The sequence below is a fragment of the Hippoglossus stenolepis genome, chromosome 24 (genome assembly GCF_022539355.2).
Source record: "Hippoglossus stenolepis isolate QCI-W04-F060 chromosome 24, HSTE1.2, whole genome shotgun sequence".
NCBI classification, from domain to species: Eukaryota; Metazoa; Chordata; class Actinopteri; order Pleuronectiformes; family Pleuronectidae; genus Hippoglossus; species Hippoglossus stenolepis.
In genome coordinates, this window is record NC_061506.1 from 242,943 (window position 1) to 270,931 (window position 27,989).

Consider the following 27,989-nt stretch of genomic DNA (forward strand, 5'->3'; position numbering starts at 1 on the left):
CAGTGCAGACAACTCCCATCACAAACACAGATTACCCAGGAACTCGTCAACCAGGAGGAATCCTTACAAAGACGCTTCTCACCAACGAAAACCACATCGTGTTATTACTGTGTTAGACACATGGGATTTCACAATAAGATAGAGGGTCAACTCTCAGAACGAAGCTTTAAAGTGAAGGTGTACAGGAAGTGTTTTATTCTTATGCTTTGTAAAACTCTTTTATTCATAAACAAAAATAAAGTGAATATCAGAAACACTCATGACTATGAGAAGTTAACAAAACAAATTTCAGTAATTTTTTATTGTAAAAAACAAAAAATGTATTTATAGTTTGTTGGATTTCAAAATAAAATTAACATGCACATTGTATTTTGTGAAGAAGCAGAAGTTGTGTGAGGCGATGAAGAAACAGAAAATGAATCATGTTTTATTTTATAAAAGAAAGTTTATTATAGTGAAACAGTAAAAAAATATAAATTATTTATTGCACAGGTGAATTAACGGCTCGGGATCAGAGGTCATTTTGGTTTTTGGTCAGTTTTCTTCGTGGTCTGACTCTGGTGCATCTTTATGATCAGACTCCGAATCTCCTCGCGTTTCTGTCGCACTTGTTGCCGCGGAAACCAGTTGTCCAAACGCAACGGGAGTTCAAAGTGCACGACGGGGTTCTGCGGAGCCAATCAGAAAGCTCGATTTAGTGTGTGTGTAAATGTCTATTCAGATTGATCTGATATTGATCATATACTTTAAAGATCAGTGATTCCTGATGTTTCATTGGTCGATAATAAAACCTGCGTCCACCGGTCGTCAAAGCTTCGGTTGATGAAGGTAAAACCTCAGATATCAGAGGAACTTTCTGTCCATTCACTGATTATTGGACAGTTTGTTGTCGTCAGTATGTTAGTTTCCACTTAACTAATCAAACTATTCTTTATCTATTCGTAACCAAGATGTGAAGCCAGATCATCTGGATCGCCCCCTGGTGGCTGGCTGCAGGTCATGAAATAAGGAAGTGGAGACTCCATCTTTACTTAAAGTCACTAAATGTGAAGTTACATGAAAAAAATGGTTTGGTTTTCTTAAGAGCTTAAAATCTTCATGTATTTTTAACAAACCCATGTGACTCCTCCCTCCTCCTGACGAGCCCAGGTGACTCCTCCTCCCTCCACCTAACGGGCCACTGTGACTCCTCCCTCCTCCTGACGAGCCCAGGTGACTCCTCCTCCCTCCACCTAACGGGCCACTGTGACTCCTCCCTCCTCCTGACGAGCCCAGGTGACTCCTCCTCCCTCCCCTGACGGACAGACGGGTGTGTTTACCTGCAGGAAGCTCTCGACGTACTGCAGCAGGTAAAGTCCACAGTCGCTGCTGTTGTCCTGCTGAGGGACTCTGCAGCTGCAGCTCCTCATGTTGTCCGACGTGAAGAGACGCGGCGTCCGTCTACGCACTTCCCACTCCACCTGCAGGTAACTACACAACATCCTGTATCACTCACCTGGACTTAATTCTGTTATTTACATCACAGGGAACAACGTCTCCACCCCCCCACTCACTCTCTGAGCAGTTTGCAGACGTTTTCATGGTACGACAGCTTCAGAGAGTCCATGACGAGGACGCACGGCCTGGAAGAGACGAGACTCCGTCACGTGGAGTCGAGACGACAGAGACGTGAATGAGAGCGAGGACTCACCTCTTTAACACGGAGTGACTGTGGCGGCCGAGCTCCGTGCAGTCCTACAGAGAAACACAGAAACCAACAGCCTGCTGGCGCTGAGGGGGAAACCACACGTCACACATTCTAATCAATAGTCAATAAAATATATTAACAAACCAACAATATGTGACTTCAGCCACGTCTGTCGACTAGCTAACTGGCTAACTGGCTAGTCAATGTGACGTTTACATGTTCAACCAATAAAGTGAAAGAGACGTTTGTTACAGACGTGTTCTAATATGAGGACTGTGTTAGTGTGTTGTGTGCATTTTAGTGTTGTGTTGTATTTGTTGTTTGTATTTACGGGAGGTTGTTGTCGTCTCAGACTCGGGCCTCGTTTTCCCGTCGCTTGCTCTGATGCACCTGAAAAAACAAGTTTTTTATCATTTTGAATCTTTTCCCAAATAAGGACGACAGATCGTCTAAAGGTAAAAGAGGTGAGACAACAAACGTCTCACCTGTGCAGGTTTGAGACTCTTCGTGCTCCAGACCCGGGAAACACACGACCACCAGGAACCAGTGAGCTCTGAAACATTCAACACGTTAAACCAGTCCGAGGTCGTCGACGAGAAAACCACGAAACATTCAATCTTCTTACTCTTGATTCACAGGCACGAACAGGAAGTCTTTGGTGAAAATGTCGATGTGACGAGTCCACGTCTTCACCCTCTGATGTCTCATGTGACGATCGCTGGGAAACAATCAAGAGTTCAACTTACTAACGTTCATTATTTCTTTGAAACGAATCAAACATTAAATAGATATTGAGAAGCTTCGTGATTGGACAGCTGTTCTTACGGGACTGAGGGGGCGTCGTCCTCCCCTGCTGCTCGCCGTCTGCTGAGCTGTTTGTAGAAGAAGCTGCTGAAGACGTGACTCCGCTCGGCCACAGCGCCGCCGACGCCCTCCACGAATAGAAACCTGTTGGAGGAGACATCAGGACACTTAGCTCCTCTGGTGGTGACTGAGAGGAACTACAACAACAAAAATGCCAGGATTCTCCAGGATTTCAAAACTGATCAAGGTGACGTCTGCTCGCCACCACCCTTTAAAATAAAGTGATTTCTGACTGACTTGAGGTAGAAGTCGATGATGACGTCGTTGAGGAACTCGCCGGCGTTCAAACGGGCCAGGTCCTCCCTCGTCACAGAGATGCGGCCTTTGCAGGGCGGCGGCGGATACTGGATCAACCTGCAGACAAAACTCAGGGTTAAATCAGGACAGACATCAGGAAGCTGCTGCTCCTTTCAGAGGTTCAGAGGAGTCACCTGACAGGAAGCTGCTGCTGACCATACGACCTCAGACTGGACTTCCTGTTCCTCTGACTGCTGCTCGCTGAACCGACCGTCTACAGAAGCAAGGGAGGTCAGAGTGTTAACGGTCTCAGTTTAAATAAAGTTATAGTGATTTAACAAAGTTTATTGATTATTGTATTAATTGATCAACCTGTCTTCACATTTTATTCAAAATTCATGCGAAGACGAGGGGTGAAAATGAACGTGAGGAGGAAACGAGGAAGGTAGGGAAGGAAGAAAGGAGACGTAGCAGGAGTAAAAGGTAAGAAGGCAAGGAAGGAAAAGACAGAAAGAAAGAAAGGTGTGAAGGAAACAAGGGAAGGAATGAAGGGGAGAGGAGTCTTACAGCAGAGTGTCCCAGCAGAGCGAGGAGGTGCTGATCCAGGGGAGGAGGACAGCTGTGGAGGAGCAGGAGTCCGTCAGTCCAGTCAACAGGAGAGGACGGACCCAGACAGGAAGAGGAACAGGAGGAAGAGGAGGAGGAGCGTCCCTTCTGATATTCCGTCATGTCAAGGATGGACGCCAGCAGAGCGGCCTGAAGCTCCTGCAGCTGCTCCTTCAACACCAGCAGGAGGAAGCAGCACGACGGACCTGACGAGACCAGGAGTCCTTCTGTTCAGACACTAAACCAGTGACTAATCAATATCATCGGTTCAAACTGACTCACCTGAGGAGGCGGAGCTCTGTCTCAAGGCCGACAGCTCCCGCTGCAGCAGGTTGGCCTGAGCGTCCGTCACCCACAGGAAGAGCAGCGAAGGGGCGGGACCTTCCCACCCGGCCAGCAGAGTCCCACCTCGAGCCACGCCCCCATCCCAGACGCCGTAACCACGGAGCTGAGACGCCACCACGGTCACCTCCCCCTCCTCCCCCTCGGACACTGGTGCAGAGAAGAACATTGACGACAATAAACAGACAATCTTCAAAGACAAAATAAAAAATAATGATAATAGTACATTTTAATAAATTATTGTATTTATATAGTCTTGGTTTGCTTATGATTTCATAATATTTAAATGTTAAATCAGTGTTTTTACCTTTCACAGGAACAGTGATTCCGTTTTCAGTGATCTACACAGGAAAATAAGAAAATAGGTTTGTATTTTACATATTGTAAATTTATATGTGAAGTAAAATTATTTATAAAAATAATCTGAATCAGTCAAAAAACAACATATCAAATGAATTACTAATCATTTGATTCAGATTTATATTCAGGTTTAAATTATTGATCGGTTCCTGTCCTGGTCAGAAACTCTGTGCTCACCATCATCTTCCCGTCAGCGTCAGCGTGCATCAGGCCTGCGTGAAGCGAGGTGAACTCCAGCTGCAGGTAAGAAGGCAGCGTCAGTTTGTCATGACCTTCCTCAGCTCTGGGAGAACATTCCTGTCAGACGAGAGCGAGGTACACAGTGAACCCACGGAACGTTCCCTCAGGTCAGCTGACCTCCTCCAGTTCACCAGGACGATACTGACTCGGTGACAGACGTCTTCCTCTTACCGTTCTCAGACGTGATCCCTCCTCCGGCCTGCTGGTGGCGCTCTGTGACGCCATCTTTGTTCTGTCTCTGTCATCCTCACCTTCCTCTTCCTCCTCTTCACTCGACAACACAACTGAAGGAACAAACACATAAGCTGAGTCAAATCTTTAAATACAATCAATTAATTTATAGATCAACTGAAAGTTTCAACAATCAACAGTCATCAAAAACGACAGCTTTCATCCAATATGAAGGTTCTATATGGTTCTGTCTGGTTCTATATAGAACTCACTGGGTTCTGCTGGAGTCCTCAGTCGGAGCATGTTGGACTTCCTGTCTGTGAACTCTCTCCATCTCAGTCTCTCTCGCTCCCTCACGTCCTCCCTCTGGGCGGCCATGGCCGTCCAAGCCGTCCGGTCCAGACTCCGCCTCCCGTCCGTCTCTGTGTCGGAGGAGGGGACAGACGTTCTGTGGACGACGGTTCTGGTTGGAGACACGAAGTCGTCCTCTGACGAGTTGTTCTGCAGCTTCGAAGGAGAATCCAGAGTTTTTCTTCTGTCGTTCTGAAACTTAACATTAAACACAAAAATGTATTCACTTTGTTTTATTTAGTATTGTTTTGTTTATTATTTGTTTTCAATCATTTCTAATTGATTTTGAAAATGTAAAAAGTGTTCAAACATTACAACAGGATTCTTTGCAGTTATACATATAAAGTTAAAGTTACCGCCCCCTCTGCGGCGGCGGCGGCGGCGTCCCGGCTTGGCGTCGTGTTGCCTGCAGTCTCCACTCTCCTCTGCGTTGTCGCTCCCGGTGTCAAAGGACTCTGACTCCCAGCATGCCCCTCACCTCTCAGCTCAGCCAGAGAGTCCACCGACACCACAGAGATGGATTTAGTGGCCGAAGCTGAAGTGAAAACAAAAGCAGCCTCAGTCCCTGATGTCAAATACTGACATCATGCGATGATGTAACAACTTAACCACATCACCTGCGGAGTCAAAACTCTTCTTCTGTGGTGGAGACAAACGCTCTGAGGCCAGCCGACAGTCTGACGTTCTCTTAGGATGCCATCTGGTGGAGAAAAAGTGGGACAGCAGCTCTAGTGAAAAACATTTGGCTGAACGTCATGTAAAATAAGTTTAACTTCATTTAAATGAAAACAGACATAAAACCAGAGATGTTTTGAGAGAAGCTTCTGTGAACTCACCTGTTTGAGGGTGAGGACGACGCTCTCTCGCTTCCTAGTGGTCTGTGATTGGCTGCTGACTGTCCCCCTTTGTTTGCGCTGTTGAGTCCCAGCAGCGTTTTCACCACGTCGCTGAAAAGAGGTTTACACAGCGTCCTGAATAGACATTTAAAAACAAGTTAAACTCTAAACTCTGAACTCTGCAGACTGTAGGGGGCGTTTTACAAACCTGTGTCCATTTGTAGAGGAGCCCGGTGTGTTCCCAGAATGCATCCTGTCAGCTCTTCTCCTGTCCGACTGATCCCCATAATCCTGTTCAGCAGAATGGAAAAATCTCTTCAACCTGTCCCACATCTCTCTGGTCTCTGAGTTCTCTAACAGAACCTGCGGAGTTCCACCTTAAAGAGTCACAGTTCCTGACACATAACCTTAATATAAAGATAACAGAGCCGTAATACCACCTTAAGTGTACATCAGACAAATTAGCTAAAACATCAATAATTCCACCTAAAGAACTGAAACATCAGAAAAGCTTAAATATCTGTAATATTACCTTTAACTGAGGGGCGGGGCTCTGAAGGCGGGACAGAGGTGACTGCAGGTGTATGTGGGCGGAGTCAGACTGGGACTGTTTCTTCCTGGGGATTTTATACTGAGACGCCATCCTTTCAAAATAAAACAGAAAACACAGAAAATCAAATATAAAACACAGAAAATTACACATGTGGTTACTACAAGTTGTACTTCATTTAAAATCATGAGGTTATAGATGTGATTACTACAAGTTATACGTCATTCAAAAGGGTTAGGGGTTAACTCTAAGTTAAAACTTAACCACAGGTTTGAGACGTGGTTAAGTTCCACTGACCTGAAACAGTTTATTAATCTGGGAAACGAAACGTTGAACCAGGATGTTTTTCACATCTGTCTCATTCTCACGCGACTCTGTAGCTTCTCGTCTGTTTCTGTGTGACTTTGGATTCAGACTCAGTTCAGATGAAACCCAGAAGAACCGGTTCGGTCATGTTGGACTGAGTGTCCTCCACTGGTGATGACAGGACCTCCAGTCCGACTCTCCTCCTCTGTCACACACACACTTCAAACTGAGACCTGTATCGTGTCAGACACTATTTAAATAAAACCACAAAGTTCAACCAGCTTTCAGGCTTTAAATTCACAAACCTAGCGTTAGCCGGCGGAGCTAAGCTGCTAGCTAGCCGCTAAGCTAAGTTAGCTGCAGGCTAACTTCTTGTTCTTGTTGTTTAAACTGTGGGGCCGGCTCATGTGGCGGGAAGCGCGCGCTGTCCGCTGGGTAAACCGGTTTACACATTAATTTAAACGTTAAGTTAAACGTCCCGTGGTTGGACAAGTGTCGGTGTTCGAGTCCAAGCTGCAGCCGCTGCACCAGCACCCGAAGAACCAGAGGAACCACAACAACCGGGACGTCATGACGTCACTGAAGACGTAACCCTCGAGAGGCGCTGAACGTCACCACATACGTCATCAACACGCGCCTCGATACGCTCAATTAAATCTGAGTGGTTGACGCGACACACACTTCATCCCTGACAGGAAGGAACCATCACTGGAAGCATGAGGCAACCGACACCTGTTCTATCTGGAGACACACAGACAACTGACGCTAAGTCGAGATAACTGACGCTAAGTCGAGATAACTGACGCTCAGTCGAGATAACTGACGCTCAGTCGAGATAACTGACGCTAAGTCAAGATAACTGACGCTAAGTCGAGATAACTGACGCTCAGTCAAGATAACTGACGCTCAGTCGAGATAACTGACGCTAAGTCAAGATAACTGACGCTCAGTCAAGATAACTGACGCTAAGTCGAGATAACTGACGCTAAGTCAAGATAACTGACGCTCAGTCAAGATAACTGACCCAGTCAAGATAACTGCGCTAAGTCAAGATAACTGCGCTAAGTCAAGATAACTGACGCTCAGTCAAGATAACTGACGCTAAGTCAAGGTAACTGACGCTCAGTCAAGATAACTGACGCTCAGTCAAGATAACTGTATCTGAAGTGTGTATTGTATCGTAATTATTTTATGTTTAGATTTTACAAAAGAATAAATGTTGAAGAAATTGAATCTCAGCACATGTGAGAGGTCTGACTTGATAAAGTGACCGATGCTTTATTCCCTCCGCAGGTCGCTGTGGCTCATTCTGCTTCATGGTTTAACGGCAGGTTGGTAAATATCTTTGACTTCAGCTGCAGTCAGACTTTCATCTTTTCTCAAATCACACTCAGACGCTTCTACTCTAAAGAGAAACAATCCAAAGCTGTAATCTTCAGATAATAATCTAATCATAAAATCATGAACCAAAGATAAAAGCAACACATGACAACCTGCACAGTGTGTGTGTCTGTGTGTGTCTCCGTGGAGTTGTGTTGTGTGTTTGGCTGATGAGGCAGAACATCTGGATGGATCATCACACAGTTGTAGTAACATGGAGCTGCTTGTTTTCTCAGTGAGCTGCCAGCTCAAGGTCGAAGTTCCCGCCGGAGACGACGTGCTGCTGCCGTGCATCTACAGAGAGGATGACCCTCTGCCACAGAAAGTGTCCCACTACTGGAGAGACCAGGACGATAACGTGGTGCTGGACTTCGTCCTGAGCGTCCCGAACCTCGCCACACAGAACCAGATCTACAGAGGTCGAGTGGTTCCCGCTCCGCAGGGGCAGGGAAACTTCTCCATCGTCCTGAAGCAAGTGCGCCGGTCGGACAGCGGCGTGTTCGAGTGTCACGTCCCCGCGGTGGTATTCAGGAAGAGCGTCCAGCTGATCCTCACAGGTTCGTCACGATGTCAGTGTTTAAATTCAGATGACAAAATTCAATATTTCATCAAATAAGACATTCATGAAAGTTTCTTCTCTTCTTCATATGTGACAGTGGTGAATTTGTTATCTATAGTTTTCTATTCTGTCGTCCCTGTTGCAGATAAACGTAACGTTGTCATGGCGACTCAACCTCCAGCAAGTAACGCTGCAGCGACACTGACCCGCCATCTCCTCCCTCTGCTGCTCTGGCTTTATTGTGTGGTTTAAGATCAGTTATTTTCTGCTTCTTATAAAAACACAGTTCTACTTTAGTTTCAGTGAGAAAACAAGCAAGTGAGATGTCAACGGTCAAACTCCACCTCAGTTCTCATACGTCATGACTTCATTCAACTTTATGTTGATTTTAGATATTGTGGTTTGTTCAGCTGCTGTTAAACACTGACTGGCCTGATGGGGGCGTCACTGCTCTATCATAAACAGACGGACAAATCAGTTTCCTGTTACATTTAACCTTTCAAATAAATACACATTATATATAAAGAAATATTAATATTATCAATAATGATTAAAGTGACACTCGGTGCAGTCTCAGACACTAATGTAATAAAAGAGCAGAAGTCTTTGTGTTCAATGTTTGTGATGTTTACTTCAGTTCATATGAATAACGTCAGCTACCGACAAGTTCATCTTACTTCTATTTATTTATTTAGTAAAAACTCAATGTCTGAAACGAGCTTTTTCTCTCATCTTGATTTATTGTTATATTTTCAATTGGACAATTATGAAGGAAAATCTGCTACAATAAATATTTGAAGTCAGTTTGAAAAGCTCTTATTTTGTTAGTTTGTGTGATGACGTGACCTGGTTCTGATCAGTTCGATCACTAATCAATAAACACGTTATAGAAGGGTCGTGTGTAGAGGTTTAACTCTGAAATGCTGACGCTAAACTTATTGAAGTATTTGATGTGTTTTTCTGTTGCTGTGACTGACAATACCGGAACTGCTATTGATGTAATGTAACTGTAACTTCTACTGTTACTGAAATAAAGTTTCTCTGCTGCTATTTTTGCTGAACATGTTATATTGCAGTTTTTCCACAAGATAGAGCCACTCTGCGCTGTGCCTGCAGCATCACACCATTTTAAAATTCAGAAAGAGACATCAGCCAATCAGATCAGTCCTTTCAGAGCCAGCCAGACAGAACCAATCAGAAAACAAATAATGATCATTGATTATTTTTCTTGAGACGTCAAAAGTCTGTTTTTCTATCACGTCCAGTGAACTGATCATCTCTGTTACCGTGGAAACTAGTCAAATAATTCCCATTATGAACAAGATATAATATAATATACAAGAGATTTATCAATTAAAATATTCAGTGATGTAATCATTAAAAAAAACCTATTGAATAGTCTGTCAATCACCTTCAAGTTTTAAAGATCAATAAACTTTTCCCGACTCAAACTATCCACAAATACTTTATAAAATAGTTCCACTTTCAACAATAGATCAATTTAATTATTGATAATTTTACACTGAGTTTCTGATCGACATGTGGAGCGGCTCTTCAAGTTTTATTTTGAAACGTGGTCAGGGGATTTTATTTTGAAAGCTTCAGTTTCTGCGTCGTTTCATTTACATCATGAAAAAAGACAAACGAGACAAAGTGAGAACAGGAAGTCAAACAAATAAAAGATCAAACTCAAACCACAGATCATCATCATCATCTTCATCATCTGTGGTGACGTCTTGATCAAACGTTTAAAATCATTTCAGATTTAATTTATTACGATGTCAATATTTTAATATGTCAATAAACAGAAGTTTCATTTTTTTTATTGAAACAGAATTTTAAAGTTTGTATCTGTTTTTTATTTAATGAGCAAAAACGAGTTTTTCACAGAAAATATCAGAAATGAAAACTTTTATTTTACACAAGATACATTTAATTTTACATAAAATAATTGTACTTTCTCATATGTTAGCTTGTATTTGTGTTAATGTTTAAACTGTGAAATATCGAAACTAGAAAAGTTTCTTTGTCATAACGACATTTACGAATCATTCGGAATATTAATCGTATCAGATATTTTCTTCTCGGACATCGTGTCGGCCGTTTTAACTCATGTTTCTACGTTTTTTATTTTCTATAAATCAAACGTCCTGCGTCAGTTGCCACAGCCGATCTCCTCCTTGTAGCGGTTCGTTAGCGTGTCGGCTTTGCGTGTGAGTTTGGACAGAACTGCGTGGAGTCCGTTCACGTGAAAATGAAACTGCTTCTCCAGGTCGTCGTCCTCCGCCCCGCCCCCCCTCTCCGCCCCGCCCCCCCTCTCCTTCCCCCGCCCATCCCCCTGCTGGACACCCCACTCCATGTCATTGCGGATCGACTTGAGCAAAACGTAAGAACTGTACATGTCGGTGTCCTGCTGGAAGTAGGGGGGGCCGTTAGCGGCGGCGGTGGTCACCGTCTTCACGTCTGCGACATCGTCCAGCGGGACGTCCCGCAGCAGACTAGGCACCATCACCGTCTGGTCCATGTTGTTGATGGCGCCGATGAAGCGGTTCATGGTGTTGAAGAGCGACTTCCTCTGGTTGTAGGAATCAGACGTGTGCATCATGGCGCCGTCACCGGACAAACTTAGCACACTAATGCTCTTTGGAGGATTATTCTGGGTCACGTGTGAACCTGCGCCGACCCGTAGGTCACACAGGTCAACTCACCTCTGCTGCCACAAGTCCCCGCAGAGGACTCGAACCCACGGTTTCACCAGAGCTGGAACACAGGGAACCACCTGAAATAAAACCACAGAAGAAGAAGCATGATTTTAGAGCATGTTCCTGTAAGCTGCTACATGCTAACCAGCATCCCCCACTATAACTGTTAGCATAAGCAGCTAACACTGTTAGCTCACAGGCTAACGGTACATTCAGCTTAAGGATTAGCATCATTAGCACCGACACTGCTAACGTTAGCTAAATGCTAATGAGACAACCATTAGCTCGAGCAGGCTTCCATTATCGGACACAGTGTTACTCTCAGCTGAACAGACATTGGAACGATCACGTGTTCGTTTGTTTGTCGTTAACGGAACCGAATCTCGCGTTAAACGGTATCTTCACGTCTTCTGATTCTGTCATTCACACAGACAACCCACATGGGACCGGTGTGGTGAGAGAACCCGGCTCCAGCCTCGTGTTACCGGGCTGAACTCAGCTCCGTGTCCCGGTGTCACCGGGGCTCAGCTCACCTGCTGCCCGCTCCGCCGGTTCTCCGCCGCTCCTCCTCCGGTTCTCCTGCTCCGCTCCTTCTCCTCCGGTTCTCCTGCTCCGCTCCTTCTCCTCCGGTTCTCCTCCGGTTTCCCCGGTAACGGACACCGGCTGCATTAGTTAGTGAAGCAGCGGAGGGGCGGGGCTGTGCGGGGCGGGGCGGGGAGGCAACTGTCAGAGAGACCGAACCTCCAGAAGCAGCCAATCACAGGGGGCGAGACGCTGTGACGTCACAGAGACCGTCAGAATGAAATACAAGAGTAAATATTCTTCTTATATACAAATATATAAAATATGTATAAACTGTATTTCTGCTTCTATAACTTGTTCTACTTTATTTAATTATTTCTCTGTATATTTATACACAGATAATATTACAGTTTGTTCATATATATGCTGATTTATATACAACCTCCTAAATGAAAATCAATATATTCTCCCTCCGTATAAATATTCACAAACATTTGAACTCATTCATTCTTCTTTTGTTCTTAAATATTTTAAATGTGTTATCTGACTAATAAAGTTTAAAAAGACTTATTTCATGTTAAAATGGCCACAGTGAAAAAAGAGAAATAAACATATGATACATTATAAATCTTTACTATTATATGACTGAAATATAATCACATATATAATGTTACTTCAACAAGCGTCTCACTGAGCGTGACATCGCCCCCGTGTGGCCATACACCTTCATCACTGCTCATTAAAAAGATAAAAGTTTCATCCGATTGTTTCCGTGTTTATTTTCTGTCGTTTCACAAAGTGTCATCATCACATTGCTTTTTATTTCACAACAGAGAAATAACCACGTAAATAAAATATAAATAAAAGTGTTAATAAAAGGTAAATGAAAAATGAAGCAGCAGGGCTGTAGACATGTTTTCAGGGGTCCAGGTGAACATCGGGCCCCTCACAGACTTCACAGTTCATTGTTGTTCTGGTTCACAAGTACAGGACAGGGTTCAGGTTGGCGCCCCCTGGTGGCACCATGACTTCACTCTACAGTTAATATTGATTATTGATTATTTCTCAACCTGAACGTCCACATCACACAAAGGGCCACAGACAACCAATCAGCTTCCAGGAAGTGGTGTGTGTTTCCTCAGGTCTCCATGGTGACGAAACAGTCGTTTCACTGGAAAAGAAAGAAGGGAGGAGTCAGACGGAGGTGAAGATCGACAGGAGGAGTCTGTGTGTGTGTGTGTGTGTGTGTGTGTGTGTGTGTGTGTGTGTGTGTGTGTGTGTGTGTGTGTGTTTCACCTGTTAAACCATCTCGTACTGGTTGGCGTTGATGAATCGAGACAGACAACAGGCCAGAGACACCCCGAGCAACTGCAGACACACACAGACAATAACAACAATTTATATCAGTATGAAGCTAATATCAGTATGGGTTAGGGTTTTAATGAATTAAAGTACATTATTGAACAACATTGTTTCATTTCTTAATATCTGACGTTTCCTCTTGATTTGATTGTCGTGTGTCCATCACCTGAGAGAAGGCGACTCCGAACGTGACGCCTGCGATGATTCCCAAGTTGCTCTCGATGAACGACGTCACCAACTCATAACAACCCTGCACACACACATTCATTCACTAAATTACTTTTATAATGAATCACTGAACGACTCATTTCAACAGATTCAAACATTTACACACAAGTTTAAAGAGAAAAATAAATGAAACTTCCTCAGATTTTTTAAATAAAAATATCAATAAAATAATATAAAAATATTTTGTAACTGAAACTACAGAGGACCAGGTTAAAGTGTGTTGTGTGTGTGTGTGTGTGTCCGACCTGTTTGTAGACTTTACGTGAGGCCAGCGTTGCGTTCTTCAGGTCGTCTCCTCTGCAGTCAGAGAAACTAACGCAGCAGCTGGCAGGAATCCCGCTGACAGGGAAATAGACGCTGCTGAACCAGGTGGTGTAGTTATAAACTCCACAGCAATGTAACTATACACACACACACACACACACACACACACACACACACACACACACACACACACAATAAGTACAACAGTTTTACTTGTAGACGTGTTTTTGAAGGAAACTCGTTGTTATAGACAGATCTACAGAACAAACACAGGTTTTATCAACATAAACAAAAACAAAGTGAAGTTGTCCGAGAACTGATCCCTGTGGAACACCTGTGGGTGAACACCTGTGGACCTCTGACCAGTATCAGATAATCAATATGATCAATATATGCATCAGATCAATAATCTGAAGGTGAAGACAGACACTGACTCTACGTTGGACACCGTCCACAGCCAGACTCCTGTCGTCTCGTCCGTCGTAGTTCATCACGGCGTCGCTGTACGTGGTGAGGAAAGTCCCTTTGATCTGAACACATGTAAACACACGGAATCCGTTAGCATGAACAACATTCATGCTGTTTTTTAACGTGTTGTTAAACGTTCTTGTGTTTTCACCTCGTGACGAAAGATGAACCCGGAGATTCCAGCGATGAGTTCCGTCATGAAGACCAGACACAGGAACACAGCGTACTGAGCAGAGGTCAGAGGTCAGGTCATGTGTTTTATAAAAGAACATAAGAGGTTAAAGGTCAAAATGAGACAAGACAATCTGAATCATTAAAGGACCAGTCTGTCAGATTAGTGACATCTAGTGGTGAGGTTACAGAGTGCGACCACTGGACCTTTAATATCCAAACCAAACATTAAATCCCTCACGGACCAGTTTTAACATCCAGGGGCGCCCCCTGCAGGTGGCGAAGCAGCCGAACAGTCCAAACAGCACGATGGCACCGCCAGTGCCGGCGAGGACGTAGGGAGTGTGGGAGGGGCCACTGGAGATCAGTAACGTGTAGGGGCCCAACATGAACTTCCACCATAACCCCAGCGACAGCAGCACCACACCTGTCACCTGAGAGGGAGGGGTCAAGGTTCACACTGTCAACCAATCAGGAAGAACCGGTGTGTGTGTGATTCAGAAACACATGACTGTGTAATGAGCTCTGACAGCAAAGTGACAAAGTGACAAACAGACGAGAAGAAGAAGACGAAGAAGACGAAGAAGAAGAAGACGAAGAAGAAGAAGAAGAAGAAGAAGAAGAAGAAGAAGAAGAAGAAGAAGAAGACGAAGAAGAAGAAGAAGAAGAAGAAGAAGAAGAAGAAGAAGAAGAAGAAGTCGACACAGATGAACATTCTAATAAAACTCAAACTCTGTGCTGGGAGCAGCTGAACTTTTTGTTAGTTTTGATGTTTTCCTTCTCGTCCTGGTGTCACAGCTTCGTCTTCATTCCTCACACTCCAGATAATTACTGAACCTCCAGGTGACCCCTGACCTCCAGGTGACCCCTGACCTCAGCACACACGCCCTCACACTAAACCTCATTTATCTGAAGAATCTGTTTTCATTCAGGACAAAACGTCACTTATAGTAAAATCATATAAAAAGATCAACTTCAAACGTGATGAGAAATAGAAATTGACTGAGTCAAATCAGATTTCAGGAACAAAAAACAGTTTATGAAGTAAATCATAAGATAAATAAGTTACTGTGAGAACAGTCAAACTAGTTGAGTGAAAGTTTTGGTGAAAGTTGTCTCTCACCCAGAAGACGAAGGAGTAGAGCAGCAGCAGCGTCTTCACACATAAAATCACTGGTTTAGTTTCCATCCTCCTGCGAGACATGATCCTCCAGAAGATCCAGATCCTACAGAACCTCTAAATGATCCTTTCACAGATCCTCCGTCCTCCTCGTCTCTCTGGACACTGGCAGTGGCTCCTCGGGAGCTGTCTGTGGCAGGAGGAGCTGACAGCGTCCTCTGCTGGTGTCCCAGGTTACTACAACTCCTCATGTGTCAGTGACAAGAAGAAACTGAATCCTCAGAAAGAAACCAAAGAATTCTCCTCATTTTATATTTAGGTTAATTTTACATGTTCACTTATTTATTACTTTCCCCTTTTCTGCTGTATCTTATCTTATCTTATTTTAACTTATCTTATCTTATCTTATTTTATCTTATTTTAACTTATCTTATCTTATCTTATCTTGACTTATCTTATCTTATTTTAACTTATCTCATCTTATCTTATCTTATCTTATCTTATCTTATCAACTTATCTCATATATCTTATCTTGACTTATCTTATCTTATTTTAACTTATCTCATCTTATCTCATATTATCTTATCTTATCTTATTTTAACTTATCTTATCTCATATTATCTTATCTCATCTTATCTTGATTCGCTGCAGGAACTCGTTGAAAACACGCAGCGACATGTTGTGGGTCAGAAACTTCCTGTTGTGTTGATGGTTTTTCAGCAGCTGCCAGATCAGAGCCGACTGTGCCGACGTTCAGCCGCAATCAGCTGACTGTGACGTGAGCCTCGTTCTTCACACCGAGTTCACAATGAACAGGGAGGTGGTCGTCATGGAGACCGAGCTGCTCCGACACCCGACTGTGAACCAACGCCCGGCCGCCATGTTGGATCATCTCAGGTCGGTGTGAAGAGACGAGGACGAAACAACGTGAACAAACAAGTCAACGGCTTCTGATGTCGAGATTTAAATTCACTTTAATTATCTACACACAATAATTATCATTGTTATATATGTGGAGGAGATCAAATGATTACATGAAATTACAACTAAACAGATTCAATTATATACAGATATAATAATTAAGATTCTTAATAAACGGAGGAAAAGTTTCTGTTTCTGTGTTTGATTTTAAAATCATTTGATCTGATATTAAATGACATGTTTTACAGCGTAGGATTGTTTCCCTGACACATATAATCAACTGTTGTTCATATAGATATATATATATATATATATAATGTTTATTTTATGCAGTGTGAGATTCACTGTTGACGAATCAACAAAGTTTGATCATCTTCTCTCTCTCTGGTCGAGCGTCTTAGACCTGGACGGACCAGGGGCTGAAGGTTCCACGTTCAGCAGGAGGGCCGCACTGCAACAGATATATATATATACAGACTCATTTTAGATATACTGTTTCAATATATATTTATATATCTACCTATAAATTAGGTGTATATATATGTATATACTAGGTATGTAAACAGGTTATTAATGAAGTTTTGGTACCAGTGTGGTGAAGCGGTCGCTGCAGGCGTTGCGGATCCTCTCGCCAGAGGCGGGGCTGTCCAGCCTGAACGGACCGCTGATGCCTGACTCCGCCCGGGCGGCACTGATGGCGTCTTTGAGGGCGTAGAAAACCGATGACGCCAGGAAAAGAGGAGGCTCGCCCACGGCCTGGAAAGACGTGACAGTTGTTTATCATTTTCTCTTTTTGTGGGAAAACAGCGGTGATGCGTCGGCGGCGTTACCTTGGAGGCAAAGATGGCTTTGTCGTTTGATGCGTCCCGGAGCAGCGAGACGGTGAAGTCAGTGGGAATGTCGCCGAAGCCTGGGATCTTATAGGAACCGGGCCCTCGAGTGAGGAGGACGCCCCCTGGGGAATAATGGAGCTCCTCCAGCGTGAAGAGACCCAGACCCTGAACAAATGCCCCCTCCACCTGGAGACACACGTTTTCAGCCACAGGAAGTCAAACCACAATGTTTTTAATGTTGACCTTTGACTCACCTGTCCGATGTCGATAGCGGGGTTGAGACTGTGACCAACGTCCATCACGATGGTGGTGCTCAGGTTCTACAAGACAAATGTATCACAACATCTGACTCTCAGGGTCGAACAGCTTCTTTTAAACACGTCTACAAGAAGATAATATATATAAGATAATATATATGTATATTATCTTCTCTGTTTGGTGTGTTTGGTTCGTACGGACCTTGTGAGCTCCGGTGAGACAGTCGATCTCCACCTCGGAACACGCGACTCCGTAGCTGTGGTAGTTGAACGCTCGGCCGGAGTTTGTTCCAAAGTCGTAACCGAGGTCTGGAGTCCTGACAGGAAACAGTATCGATTTATTAACTTTATTGATTATTGATGAACGGATGAACGGAACCAGCGACTCACTGACTGAACTCACTTGTAAAATCCGTTAGTACTGAGGTTGACTCGGTCGAAATACGCAGCTTTTACCTGGAACCGACAGAAATACAGAGTTTGAATATTCAACCTGAAAATATACAAAAGAACTTGATGTGGACAAAGTTTAGAGGCACTTTCAAAATAACAATACATTCACAAGTGTAAAATTAGATGATTCTAACATCCTCTGTTACTACTAAATACTCACCCAGTCCTCCCACGAACCTTCGGGGTTCTTGGTCTTGTACGGCTCCAGACGCTTCGTGATGATGTCGCAGGCGTTCTGCACGGCGGCTCCGTTGAGGTCGGAGGAGGCGGAGGCGGCGGTGGGGCTGGTGTTGGGGACTGTGTTGGTGCTGGTCTCTGAGATGTGGATCTTTGAACAGGAGATACCCAGAACTCTGCTGGCGACCTGGAAACACAAGTCAAATAAATCAAATCAAATATATGAATATGACAATGAACTGAGTCGACCGCTTCAGAAAACATCAGCAACAGGCTGCAGTTCTGTTGATGGCCACAAGATTTAAAATGAAAATGTAAATTAAAGAGCAACAAAAAGCAACATGGATGTTTGTTTGGTTCTTGTACCTGCACCATCTTGGTGTGGAGACCCTGTCCCATCTCCGTCCCACCGTGAGTCAACAACACTGAACCGTCGGTGTAGACGTGAACCAGAGCTCCAGCCTGAAAACATCACGTTTCAAACCACAAGTTTCATACAAACGGTTCAACAGTGTGTGAGTCAGTGCGGATCAGACCTGGTTGAGGAAAACAGCCGTGAAGCTGATACCAAACGTGGTGGGGATGATGGCGAGGCCTCGTTTGGTCCATCGGTTCTGTCTGAAGGAACAAACACACAACAACCTCAGAGAGAGGACACACAACTGAGGGTTTCAGAACTAACATGTCCACTATTGTACAGAACCAACACACCAACAAAAACTCTTTATCTGCTTTAACTCCCCAGATTCACTTCATTTGAATCCAGTTTAAGTGTTTACACGTCTCAACTCTCAGTGGGTTTTACCTGTTGTAGCAGTCGATGGCTGCTCGGCGTTGTTGGTAATCAGACCGTGACAGGCACTCGTCCCAGCAGCGGTCCAGAGAGCAGCTCTCCAGGACCTGGTTGTAGGCGGTCGCCTGCCCTTCCACGAACAGGTTCAACCGACGCACCTGGATGAGAACAGAGACTCTGGTTGGATGTTGTTTTCCCAGCAGAATTCCTCTTGTTCGTCAGGTCTGACATTAACTCATCCACCCACCTCCTCGGCCGGCCGCCCCACCGCCTGAGCCACGTCCGTCATCCAGCTCTCAGCGACCATCATGCCCTGCGGCCCTCCAAAGCCTCTGAACGCGGTGTTGGACGGCAGGTTGGTGCGGCAACAGAAGCCTCGGCCGCGAATGTTGGCCACACTGTACGAGTTCTCCATGTGGAACAAAGCGCGCTCCAAGACCTCGACGAACACAAGGTAACATCAGCATCAGCGTAAAGTGTGAGATGGAAAAACTCTGCGGTTAGAAACAATACTCACGGACAGAGACAGGTCCAAGGAGTTTCCTGCGTTGCTGTAGTACGACACATCCAGAGCCACGACCTTACCACTGCTGAGGAAACCCACCTGGAGCCAGAGAAGAAGAATCATCAGTGACACTGAAGACTCAAGACGCTGCGACAGAAACCGTCTCCAACGCAGGGAGGAAAGTTCTGGATACTACTTATTTTATCCATATACAGTCTCTCTCCAGCAGGGGGCGTCGTCCTACCTTGTACTTCCCATAGAAGGGGTGTCTCCCTCCAGTGATCAACATGTCCTCGTCTCTGTCCAACATGCACCTCACCGGCCTCTTCAGCCTGAAACACAGGAAACGTCTCACACTCCTGAAGATTATCGCACAAAAAGACAAGTGATTGACAGACGTACTTGTTCGCTGCCACGGCGACCACAGTGGACAACACGGTGGTTCTGCTCTCCTTCCCCCCGAAGCCTCCGCCCATCCTCTTCACCCGCACCAGCACCCTGTTGGCGGGGACGCCCAACGCCTTCGCCACCAGAGACTGAGACGGACACAAACTGACTTTTAATACGGTTTCAATGTTTGGTTTCCGATCTTCACTTCCATCGAGCGTGGCGTTACCTGCGTCTTGGTCGGAGCCTGAGTGGAAACGAAGAGCTCCATCTCATCGTCTTCTCCTCGGGGAACGGCCAGCGTGACGTTGGTCTCCAGGTAGAAATGTTCCTGACCCCCCACGTGGATCTCACCTGATAATCAGCCAATCAATAGCCAGGGTTATTGATCAGCTGGGATCGGGGGAGTCTCACACAGAATCAGTCTTACCCTCCAGGATGTGGTCGGCCTGTTTAAACCCCGCCTCCAATTCTCCCTTCTGGATGCTTCTGATTGGCTCGTAGAAGGACCGGGCAGCGATGGCCCCCTGTCAAACAAACCAACCAAACCTGCTTCATGTATTTTTTCTGAGCAGCGACTTTACGTCATGTTTTTAAATCTGAAACATAAACAGTGACGTCGTCTGCGTGACCTTCTCACCTGGATGGTGACGATGGGCTGCAGCTCCTCATACTCGATCTTCACGGCCTTGGCGGCTCGCTGAGCGCGGAGCTGAGTGTCGGCCACCACGGCTCCGATGATGTGACCCACACATGTCACCTGCAGAGGGAGGGGGCGGGGACGTTATTCACCTGAACATGACCGAGACGCCTGATTGGTTGAGCAGAACAACAGGAACCCACCTGCTGGTCAGCGAGGACGGTCTCATCGCACACGATGACTCCAGAGACGTTAGATCCGGGGATGTCGTCAGCAAACACGCAACAGACGACGCCGGGAGAAGACTCAGCGGCGGATGTGTCTATAGAGCTACCACACACACACACACACACACACCTGGTTAGACAGGTCAGGTGTGTGTGTGTGTGTCGTACACGTGTGTGAGATGGTTACACACTCACATGATGCGAGCGTGAGCTTTGGTGCTGGTGATGAGTGACAGGTAGAGCTCGTTCTCGTACAGCGGGATGTCGTCGCAGTACACCGCCTCACCTGTCGCCTGCTTCATGGCCGACAGGTGCATCATGGGACGGCCCACCACGTCGTCCAGGCTCTGCCCCTCTGGCACTGCCTGGAGGAAAAATGTGGAATTACACACCGAGATGCTAAAACTGTAAGTTAATGTCTTTGTTAAATGTTTAAATAAATGTATTATCTGTATAAATTTAGTTTGAATGAACTTTATTGTACCTGGTAGATTTGAACACTAGATGGCGTCGCTGGGTGATAAATCTCAGTGGCGCTCAAACAGTCTGAATGAACCTCGTCCACATTCACACCCTGAACAATAAAAACCAGAACCAAATAACATGTTTATCAGCTCGAAGCAGATAAAAAACAATATTATACATCACAGATTCATTCACTTTGACTCCAAACTGAAGCTAAACGATGTCAGCGACTCTTTAATAAATAATAATATCTTATATTTCCAGACGAACCAGATCAGAGAAATACAAATCAAAAAGTCCGACCTGCTGCCGGAGCTTCTGCAGCACCGTCAGGTAGAACTTGTAGAAGAGGCTGAGGGTCAGAGTTCGCCGGTACGTCACCATGCCGCCTGGCGCAGAGGGGTCGAGGGTCATCTCCTCAGCCAGTGAGGAGCAGGCCACCTGAAGAAGCTCCTCCTCCCAGCACCTGGAAGATATATCAGAGAGTTAGCTCCTCCCTCCGTCTGTTCCGTTAATCCTCGCTCGAGGGTTCGGGTTCTGTTACCTTCCCACAAGTCTGTTTGCCGTCTTCGTAGTCAGCACCGTGGTCGCCGCCATGCCGCCATAGCTCAGCCTCAGGTCCTGGACAACGTTAGTTCCAGGAGTGAAGGTGACACTCATCGCAGCAGTAACAATGCTGATGTCATCCTCGCGGCGAGGTGACTGTTTGAAGGCCGAGACGAACTGAGTCTGAGGCGGGAAAGAAAAACATGAGCGTCAGAGTGACAGACACAATTCTGTGATGGTGGTTGCTAGGTGACAGACAGGGGTTGCTAGGTGAATTACCCACCCTCTGACTGTATGGGATCTCTATGGAGACCAGGACCTCCTGTGGTCGCAGAATCGTCCTCCTGTAGCCTGTGAAGAAACTGTCGTCCATCTGAACCACGCGACTGCCATCTGACAACAGACAGAGGTCAAAGGTCAAGACCGGGTCTAAATATCACAGACATTCATATGATGTCTGTGTCATCTCATTGTTAATATATAACAGAAACATGTGACAGAGTTACAAGCTTCAATGTTTGACTGAAATTACTGAATTATCAGTGACCCTGAACACATCGTGATTCACACAAACAGTGACTCAGCAAAACTGTGGATTAAAGGTTACCTGTCCTGAACAAACACTGTGTGTGTGTGTGTGTGTGTCTGAGTGTGTGTGTGTGTGTGTGTGTGTGTGTGTGAGTGTGTGTGAGTGTGTTACCCTTGTCCATGAGTGTGAGTTTGCAGCCTGCTACCATGAACACAGGGTTGAGGTCAGATATGGGACTTGCAGTCATGATGTTTCCTCCGACAGCCTGAAAACAACAACACAATCTAAAATCATAAATGAACGGACATCTGTCAGACTTTTGGACACAGGGATTTGAACCTGTGACCCTGTGGGTGCCTTGCTCAGCAGGTGGTATCCAGGTTGTGCGACTCACCGCCACATTGCGTATTTGCTTTCCAGCGAACCAGCGTAGCTGCTCCAGGACGGCGAGGAAGACTTCAGTCTGATGAGGAGGAAGAGTCTCCACCGCCTGCTTCAGTACCGCCCCCATGTGGCTAAGTGTGCACGATGCACCGAACACGACACCTGCACACGCACACACACACACACACACACACACACACACACACACACACACACACACACACACACACACACACTTCTTATTGACTCCAGCAGCTTATTGTGAACTCACAGTGGAGCTAAATGCTAATGCTAACGGGTCATGTCTGGATGTGAAAGGACTCGGTCCAGTGGCTGAAACATTGTGTTGAGTGTGTGTTGTTGTTGTGTAGCAGCAGTGTGATGTTGAACTCACCATCATCAGTGTGAGTCACTGAGTTCAGCTCAGAGACGAAGGACGGACACAAGATGACTGGATACAGCAAGTTCTTAAACTTCACCTCAATACCTGCACACACAGACACGCACAGACACACACGCACAGACACACACACACACAATAACACAGAAACACACAGACATACTTAGTAACACACACAGGATAATGATGAATCAGACAAAGATGGATGATGGATGATGGATGAACTGACCCACTTCAGTGTTTCCTGTCACGACTCTGGCTTCTGGATTTTTCCACTTCAGAAGCAGAAACTCTTCTAGACTGTCGGGCTGCAGCCACGTCACCCGGTTACCATGGAAACACAGCGAGCGCGACTTCTGACCTTTGGTGAGAGACTGGAGGAAGGAACATGTCAAAATAAAAGCATCTGAAGTGACTGTGCTCAGCTCCTCGCTGCCACTCAACAGTTGAGTGAATGTTTTATTTACCATGAGTTCAGGAGGGAAAATGATTTCCTGTGTTGGATCCAAAGGTGCAAAGTCGGAAGTATTAAAAAGAGGCGTGGCTTCCTGCACAAAAACACAGGTTACAGTCAGAAACCTTGAAACAGCTGTTTTAAAAAACTACGCATATATATTATATATATACACATCAGTGACGGACTCACATCCACGGCCTCCTCTGAGCTTCTCTCTGCTCCGTTTTCATTGGTCATGCAGCAGCCGTCCCGCCCTCGGCCGCCACAGCACCCGCCCTCCTGGAGGAATGAGCACAGTGAGTGTGTTGAAATAAAAGAGACGCACTTTATGTGTATTCAAAGTACATGTGTGTGTACATCGGTCTCACCACTGTCAAGGTCTTGTATCCCTCCAGGATGGGTCTGTACCCGGTGCATCGGCACAGATTCCCTAAGGAAAACACCGTCACGTTAAACACACGCTAAACACACGCTAAACACATGTTAAACACACGTTAAACACACGCTAAACACACGCTAAACACACGTTAAACACACACTAAACATGTTAAACACACGTTAAACACACGTTAAACACGTTAAACACATGTTAAACACATGTTAAACACATGTTAAACATACGTTAAACACACGTTAAACACGTTAAACACATGTTAAACACATGTTAAAAGCTAAACACTAAACATGTAAACACTAAACTAAACACACGTTAAACACACGTTAAACACGTTAAACAACGTTAAACACACGTTAAACACAAGTTAAACACACGTTAAACACACGTTAAACACACGTTAAACACATGTTAAACACACGTTAAACACACGTTAAACATGTTAAACACATGTTAAACATGTTAAACACACGTTAAACACACGTTAAACACACGTTAAACATGTTAAACACATGTTAAACATACGTTAAACACACGTTAAACACATGTTAAACACATGTTAACGTTAAACATTACACGTTAAACACATGTTGAAAACACATTACAAAGTGTGTCCACCTTGGAAGGCCTCCTCCACCTCAGTCATTCTGGGCGTGGGGTTGTTTCTCAGCAGAGCGTACATGGACATGACGATTCCCGGGGTACAGAACCCACACTGGGAACCATGAGCCCTCGCTATTCGCTCCTAAACACACACGTTTACAATAATTAGTCTTTTATCAAACTTATATAAAAACACAAACACAAAACACAACGACATCCAACCAGAAAGGTTGGTACCTGCTGTGACAAAGATCACAGCTGATTGGACGGAACCACTGTCCGTCTTCTTAACAGGAGGGAAAACTCGACGGGTTCAAACACAGAACGCTCTCCACTGAGTGAAATGATGTGTTTTGCTTTTTATGATTTGCCTTCAGGGCCACCGTACAAACCTTGTCACACACTAAATACACAAGAAGAAGAAAGTGAACGTCCATGTGCTCCGATGGGACGACCACAAAGTACACGTCTGTTTGATGACATGTTGGACGTCTGACACGTGTGAGACATTAAAGTCAGACGTGCAAGAGACATGGAATTAATTTAAAGTCTGATTTCACAGAGAAGATCTTTTACTTCTTCCCTCTCATTTTGGTGAAAGTGCATTAAACACAACATCAACGTCACAGAAGAGAAGCGAAGTCTTCTGGGAGTTTGGTTTGTGTGCGGTTGTTTTGTACCTGGACAGGATGTAGTTTTTGGGCCACGCTGCCGATGCCCTCCACGGTTGTCACGGCGACCAGGTGCAGGGAGCACAGGGGGGCGAGACAGGCGTTGACGGCGTAGTGACTGGGCGGAGTTAAAGAGCGTTCGTTCACAGTTAATTCATCATGAAATCAGTTTGTCATCATCAAAGAAACTGAGAGAACACATGACAGCAGCTGATGGGACGGTTCATCATGAACACACACACACACACACACACACACACACAGCAGAGGATACAGCAGCTGATGAGTGTGTGGTTGGTATCTGGACAACATGACGGTACAGGCTCCACACCCCCCCTCAGCACAGCCCAGCTTTGTTCCTGTTAAACCCACTGAGACAAACAGAGGTTACAGTGAATTCTGGGAATTATTGACAGGAACACATGATCATCTCCAGAGTTGAGCTGGAAGACACTTTGACCTGCAGATGGTTACGGGGGGGTTGAGGAGCTTGCTCCTTGTTAACATCTATGAGACAAACATATGAGACACCTGAAGGTTGAGCAGCTCGTTATCAGGACGGAGTTTCAGGTGGTTAATGAGTCAACGTGACATAATGTCCCTAAATGAAAAGCTTTCTTAAAGGGTCCTCATGGAGCTTCAGAGAGTTCTTCAGGTTGTCCCAGGGTCCACATGGGACAGTTTGGACAGAGGACCGGTCCAGTCTCCCACAGGACTCCAGATATTTAGATTCTACACTACATGTATTGAGAAGGAACCATTGTGCCATGAAGAGGATCCAAGCCTGGTGTCTCCTGACGGAACCCAGAAGATACTTCATCTACTTGGGACTCCCGGGTTACCACAGGTGCCCCATAAGGAACCAGAGTTCCTAGAGGAGATCCCTGGTTCCCTGAGAAGGTACCAGATGTCCCTGGGATCTGGTCACAGAGTTTTTCAGCCAGTGGTTCGTCCTCCTGGAGGCCGTTGAGGGAGTCACGGGTTCTTCCTTGTTCTTCAAGAGGGTAAATGGTCTTTCAGGAAGTGTGAGTCGTCCTTGAAAAGAGGCCGAGGGGCCACTAAGTGTATTTCACAGAGGAAGATCAGGGTTCAGGGAGAAACTCGGAAAGTCACTTAAAAAAACAAAACCCTCATTAGTTCATTTGAATTATCAGCTGAACGTTTTAGGAACTTGATTCCTTTCAAAAATAATCTTTGTACCAAATACGATCTGAAAACGACAGGAAATGAATCAACTGAGGAAAAACAAATAAAAAGGAAGCGTCGCAAAAAAAGAAAAGGAAGCATGAACAAAATAAGAAGTGAAAGTTTGGTTGTGCTGATGGAAAGTTGTGCAACAGGAACATACTTATCCTGTTACACAACTTTCCATCTGCACAAGAGAACAAAATAAGAAGTGAAAGTTTGGTTGTGCAACAGGAACATACTTATCCTTACATCTGTGAGACACATGTTTAAACTTGTTACACAACACCAGATGTGACGCCATGTCAGCACATCTGGGTCATGACTCAACATATTGTGACTTCCTGATTATCCAGTTGAAAGTGCGATGAAAAGGAAAAGAGGATCCGACTCACATGACCTGCGGAGTCAGGCGGGGCCAGCGGGGCCAGGGGGGCCAGGGGGGCCAGGGGGCCACCTTGATACAGTAAAGCACAGCCACAGGAAACTGTGTCTGTGCTTGAAAAGCATGGACTGGTTGACTGCTGGTTGACTGCTTGGTTTTAGAAAAAAATGTTATATATATAATTATGAGACGTGCCCTTTTTCTCACTTGAGCCCCTGACCCCCAAAATGTCTGTGCACGTCCCTGCATATGTTTGTGTGACCGTACGTTTCCGCCTCAGGTAGGTCAGCAGGGTCATCTCAGGATCCGCGTCCTTCTCCACGACCTGCAGCACAACACAACACATCTGCTGTGATAACACACACACACACACACATGTGTTCACTCACTGCGACGAAGGGAAACCACGTTACACTCCTGAAGTGAGAAGGAACTTGTTCATCACTTTCAAGTTTCTGCTTTTTACTCATAATTCTCATAATTCATCACATGAAAGCTCTTCTATAAAACATATATATATACAGAACCACATTTACATTTTACACATTTGAACTAAAGGACTTGTTTTACCTTCTTTCCGTTAACGAAGAAGAGGAGCGGGTCGGAGCGGGTCTGTGGACCGGAGCCGGGACCGGGACCGGAGCCGGGACCGGAGCCGCTGGGGGGGTCGCTCATGTTTGTTATCGATGAAGAAGTGTGGAGCCGCTGCTGCGTTCAGGTGCACGGGTATCAGCCGGAACTCTCAGCACCGATCAACGTGTGAACTGGTTATCTCTGACTCTGTGACTGAGAGAGGAGGCGGGTCTAGCCAGCGAGGGGAGGGACCATGTGTTCTGACCTTTGAACCCAGATAAAGTGATTACACACTCTGATGGCTAATTATTCACAGGTTACATCACACACACACACACACACACACACATTATATTTAGAATGATTTGAAAGCGTCTCTTGTTTCTGTTTGAAATGTCAGGACACAAACTTCTTCTCTGTTGATTCAGCACTTTTCAAACAGCAGCGTCACCAACATGTGAAATCTTTGTCTGCAGAAAAGATGAAATTAAACATGGACTTGTTTTAAAGTATAAAGTTATAAAGAGTTTCAGCAGCTAATTTTTATTCTCATTGTATTAATTCATATTTACACTTTTTGCTGTAGAGAGAAAAACTTGATGTCATCGACATACTTTTCTTATTTTTGTTTTATTTTACTTTAACTTTATTTTCCTTGGAGACCTGCAAGGATTTAAAAAGTCAGTGAATAAAATTATACATAATATTATTATTAATAATTATAAATCATATAACTGTAATAAAAATCTAACTTGTTGATGATGATGAAATGTGTTGCTTGTTCTCTGGCATCAAAATGTTCTGTTTTCTTTTAGAGTTCAGAGTTCAGAGATAAACCGACTGTGGAGGCAGCGCCACCTAGGGGACAGTTTGAGTAG

General features: G+C 45.1%; 4 protein-coding genes across 9 annotated transcripts; all 4 read right to left on the reverse strand.

The window, feature by feature from the left end:
• Positions 1-425: 425 nt before the first annotated feature.
• On the reverse strand, positions 426-7,133 carry senp7b (SUMO specific peptidase 7b). Of its 6 annotated transcripts, XM_035150226.1 has the most exons (23): positions 6,856-7,133; positions 6,542-6,755; positions 6,227-6,338; positions 5,903-5,985; positions 5,695-5,829; positions 5,476-5,558; positions 5,215-5,393; positions 4,780-5,056; positions 4,508-4,620; positions 4,274-4,393; positions 4,044-4,077; positions 3,677-3,886; positions 3,356-3,600; positions 2,983-3,062; positions 2,789-2,905; positions 2,513-2,635; positions 2,313-2,405; positions 2,173-2,240; positions 2,019-2,077; positions 1,691-1,734; positions 1,554-1,622; positions 1,320-1,470; positions 426-668 (listed from the first exon to the last, which is right to left on the reverse strand). In XM_035150226.1, exons 3-23 carry the CDS (start codon positions 6,335-6,337, stop codon positions 519-521), a joined length of 2,544 nt encoding a protein of 847 aa, XP_035006117.1. In that variant the 5' UTR covers position 6,338; positions 6,542-6,755; positions 6,856-7,133; the 3' UTR covers positions 426-518. The 6 variants fall into 6 exon arrangements, 5 of the variants coding, with proteins under 5 accessions (XP_035006117.1, XP_035006118.1, XP_035006119.1 ...); XM_035150227.1 differs by having other exon boundaries at positions 5,695-5,805; positions 6,542-7,133; XM_035150228.1 differs by having other exon boundaries at positions 4,274-4,333; positions 6,542-7,133.
• A 3,250-nt stretch (positions 7,134-10,383) lies between these two features.
• Positions 10,384-11,748, reverse strand: LOC118103374 (mid1-interacting protein 1-B-like). The gene is made up of 2 exons (XM_035150232.2): positions 11,725-11,748; positions 10,384-11,268 (listed from the first exon to the last, which is right to left on the reverse strand). Exon 2 carries the CDS (start codon positions 11,092-11,094, stop codon positions 10,645-10,647), a length of 450 nt encoding a protein of 149 aa, XP_035006123.1. The 5' UTR covers positions 11,095-11,268; positions 11,725-11,748; the 3' UTR covers positions 10,384-10,644.
• A 719-nt stretch (positions 11,749-12,467) lies between these two features.
• LOC118103373 (tetraspanin-7-like) lies at positions 12,468-15,742 on the reverse strand. Its single transcript, XM_035150230.2, has 8 exons — positions 15,330-15,742; positions 14,452-14,640; positions 14,187-14,261; positions 14,002-14,097; positions 13,549-13,704; positions 13,242-13,325; positions 13,010-13,081; positions 12,468-12,884 (listed from the first exon to the last, which is right to left on the reverse strand). The coding sequence occupies exons 1-7, from the start codon at positions 15,408-15,410 to the stop codon at positions 13,013-13,015; spliced, it is 750 nt and encodes a 249-aa protein (XP_035006121.1). The 5' UTR covers positions 15,411-15,742; the 3' UTR covers positions 12,468-12,884; positions 13,010-13,012.
• A 540-nt stretch (positions 15,743-16,282) lies between these two features.
• Positions 16,283-27,822, reverse strand: xdh (xanthine dehydrogenase). The gene is made up of 35 exons (XM_035150113.2): positions 27,109-27,822; positions 26,806-26,863; positions 25,243-25,339; positions 24,978-25,086; positions 24,313-24,439; positions 23,669-23,730; positions 23,490-23,579; positions 23,311-23,391; positions 23,073-23,217; positions 22,838-22,930; positions 22,454-22,605; positions 22,231-22,324; positions 21,814-21,923; positions 21,529-21,713; positions 21,288-21,450; positions 21,004-21,093; positions 20,715-20,884; positions 20,496-20,622; positions 20,293-20,412; positions 20,083-20,179; positions 19,882-20,006; positions 19,668-19,801; positions 19,510-19,597; positions 19,278-19,364; positions 19,008-19,199; positions 18,773-18,918; positions 18,504-18,585; positions 18,334-18,429; positions 17,951-18,154; positions 17,741-17,793; positions 17,540-17,654; positions 17,335-17,400; positions 17,078-17,266; positions 16,836-17,003; positions 16,283-16,698 (listed from the first exon to the last, which is right to left on the reverse strand). The coding sequence occupies exons 1-35, from the start codon at positions 27,211-27,213 to the stop codon at positions 16,645-16,647; spliced, it is 4,074 nt and encodes a 1,357-aa protein (XP_035006004.2). The 5' UTR covers positions 27,214-27,822; the 3' UTR covers positions 16,283-16,644.
• Between the last annotated feature and the right edge of the window lie 167 nt (positions 27,823-27,989).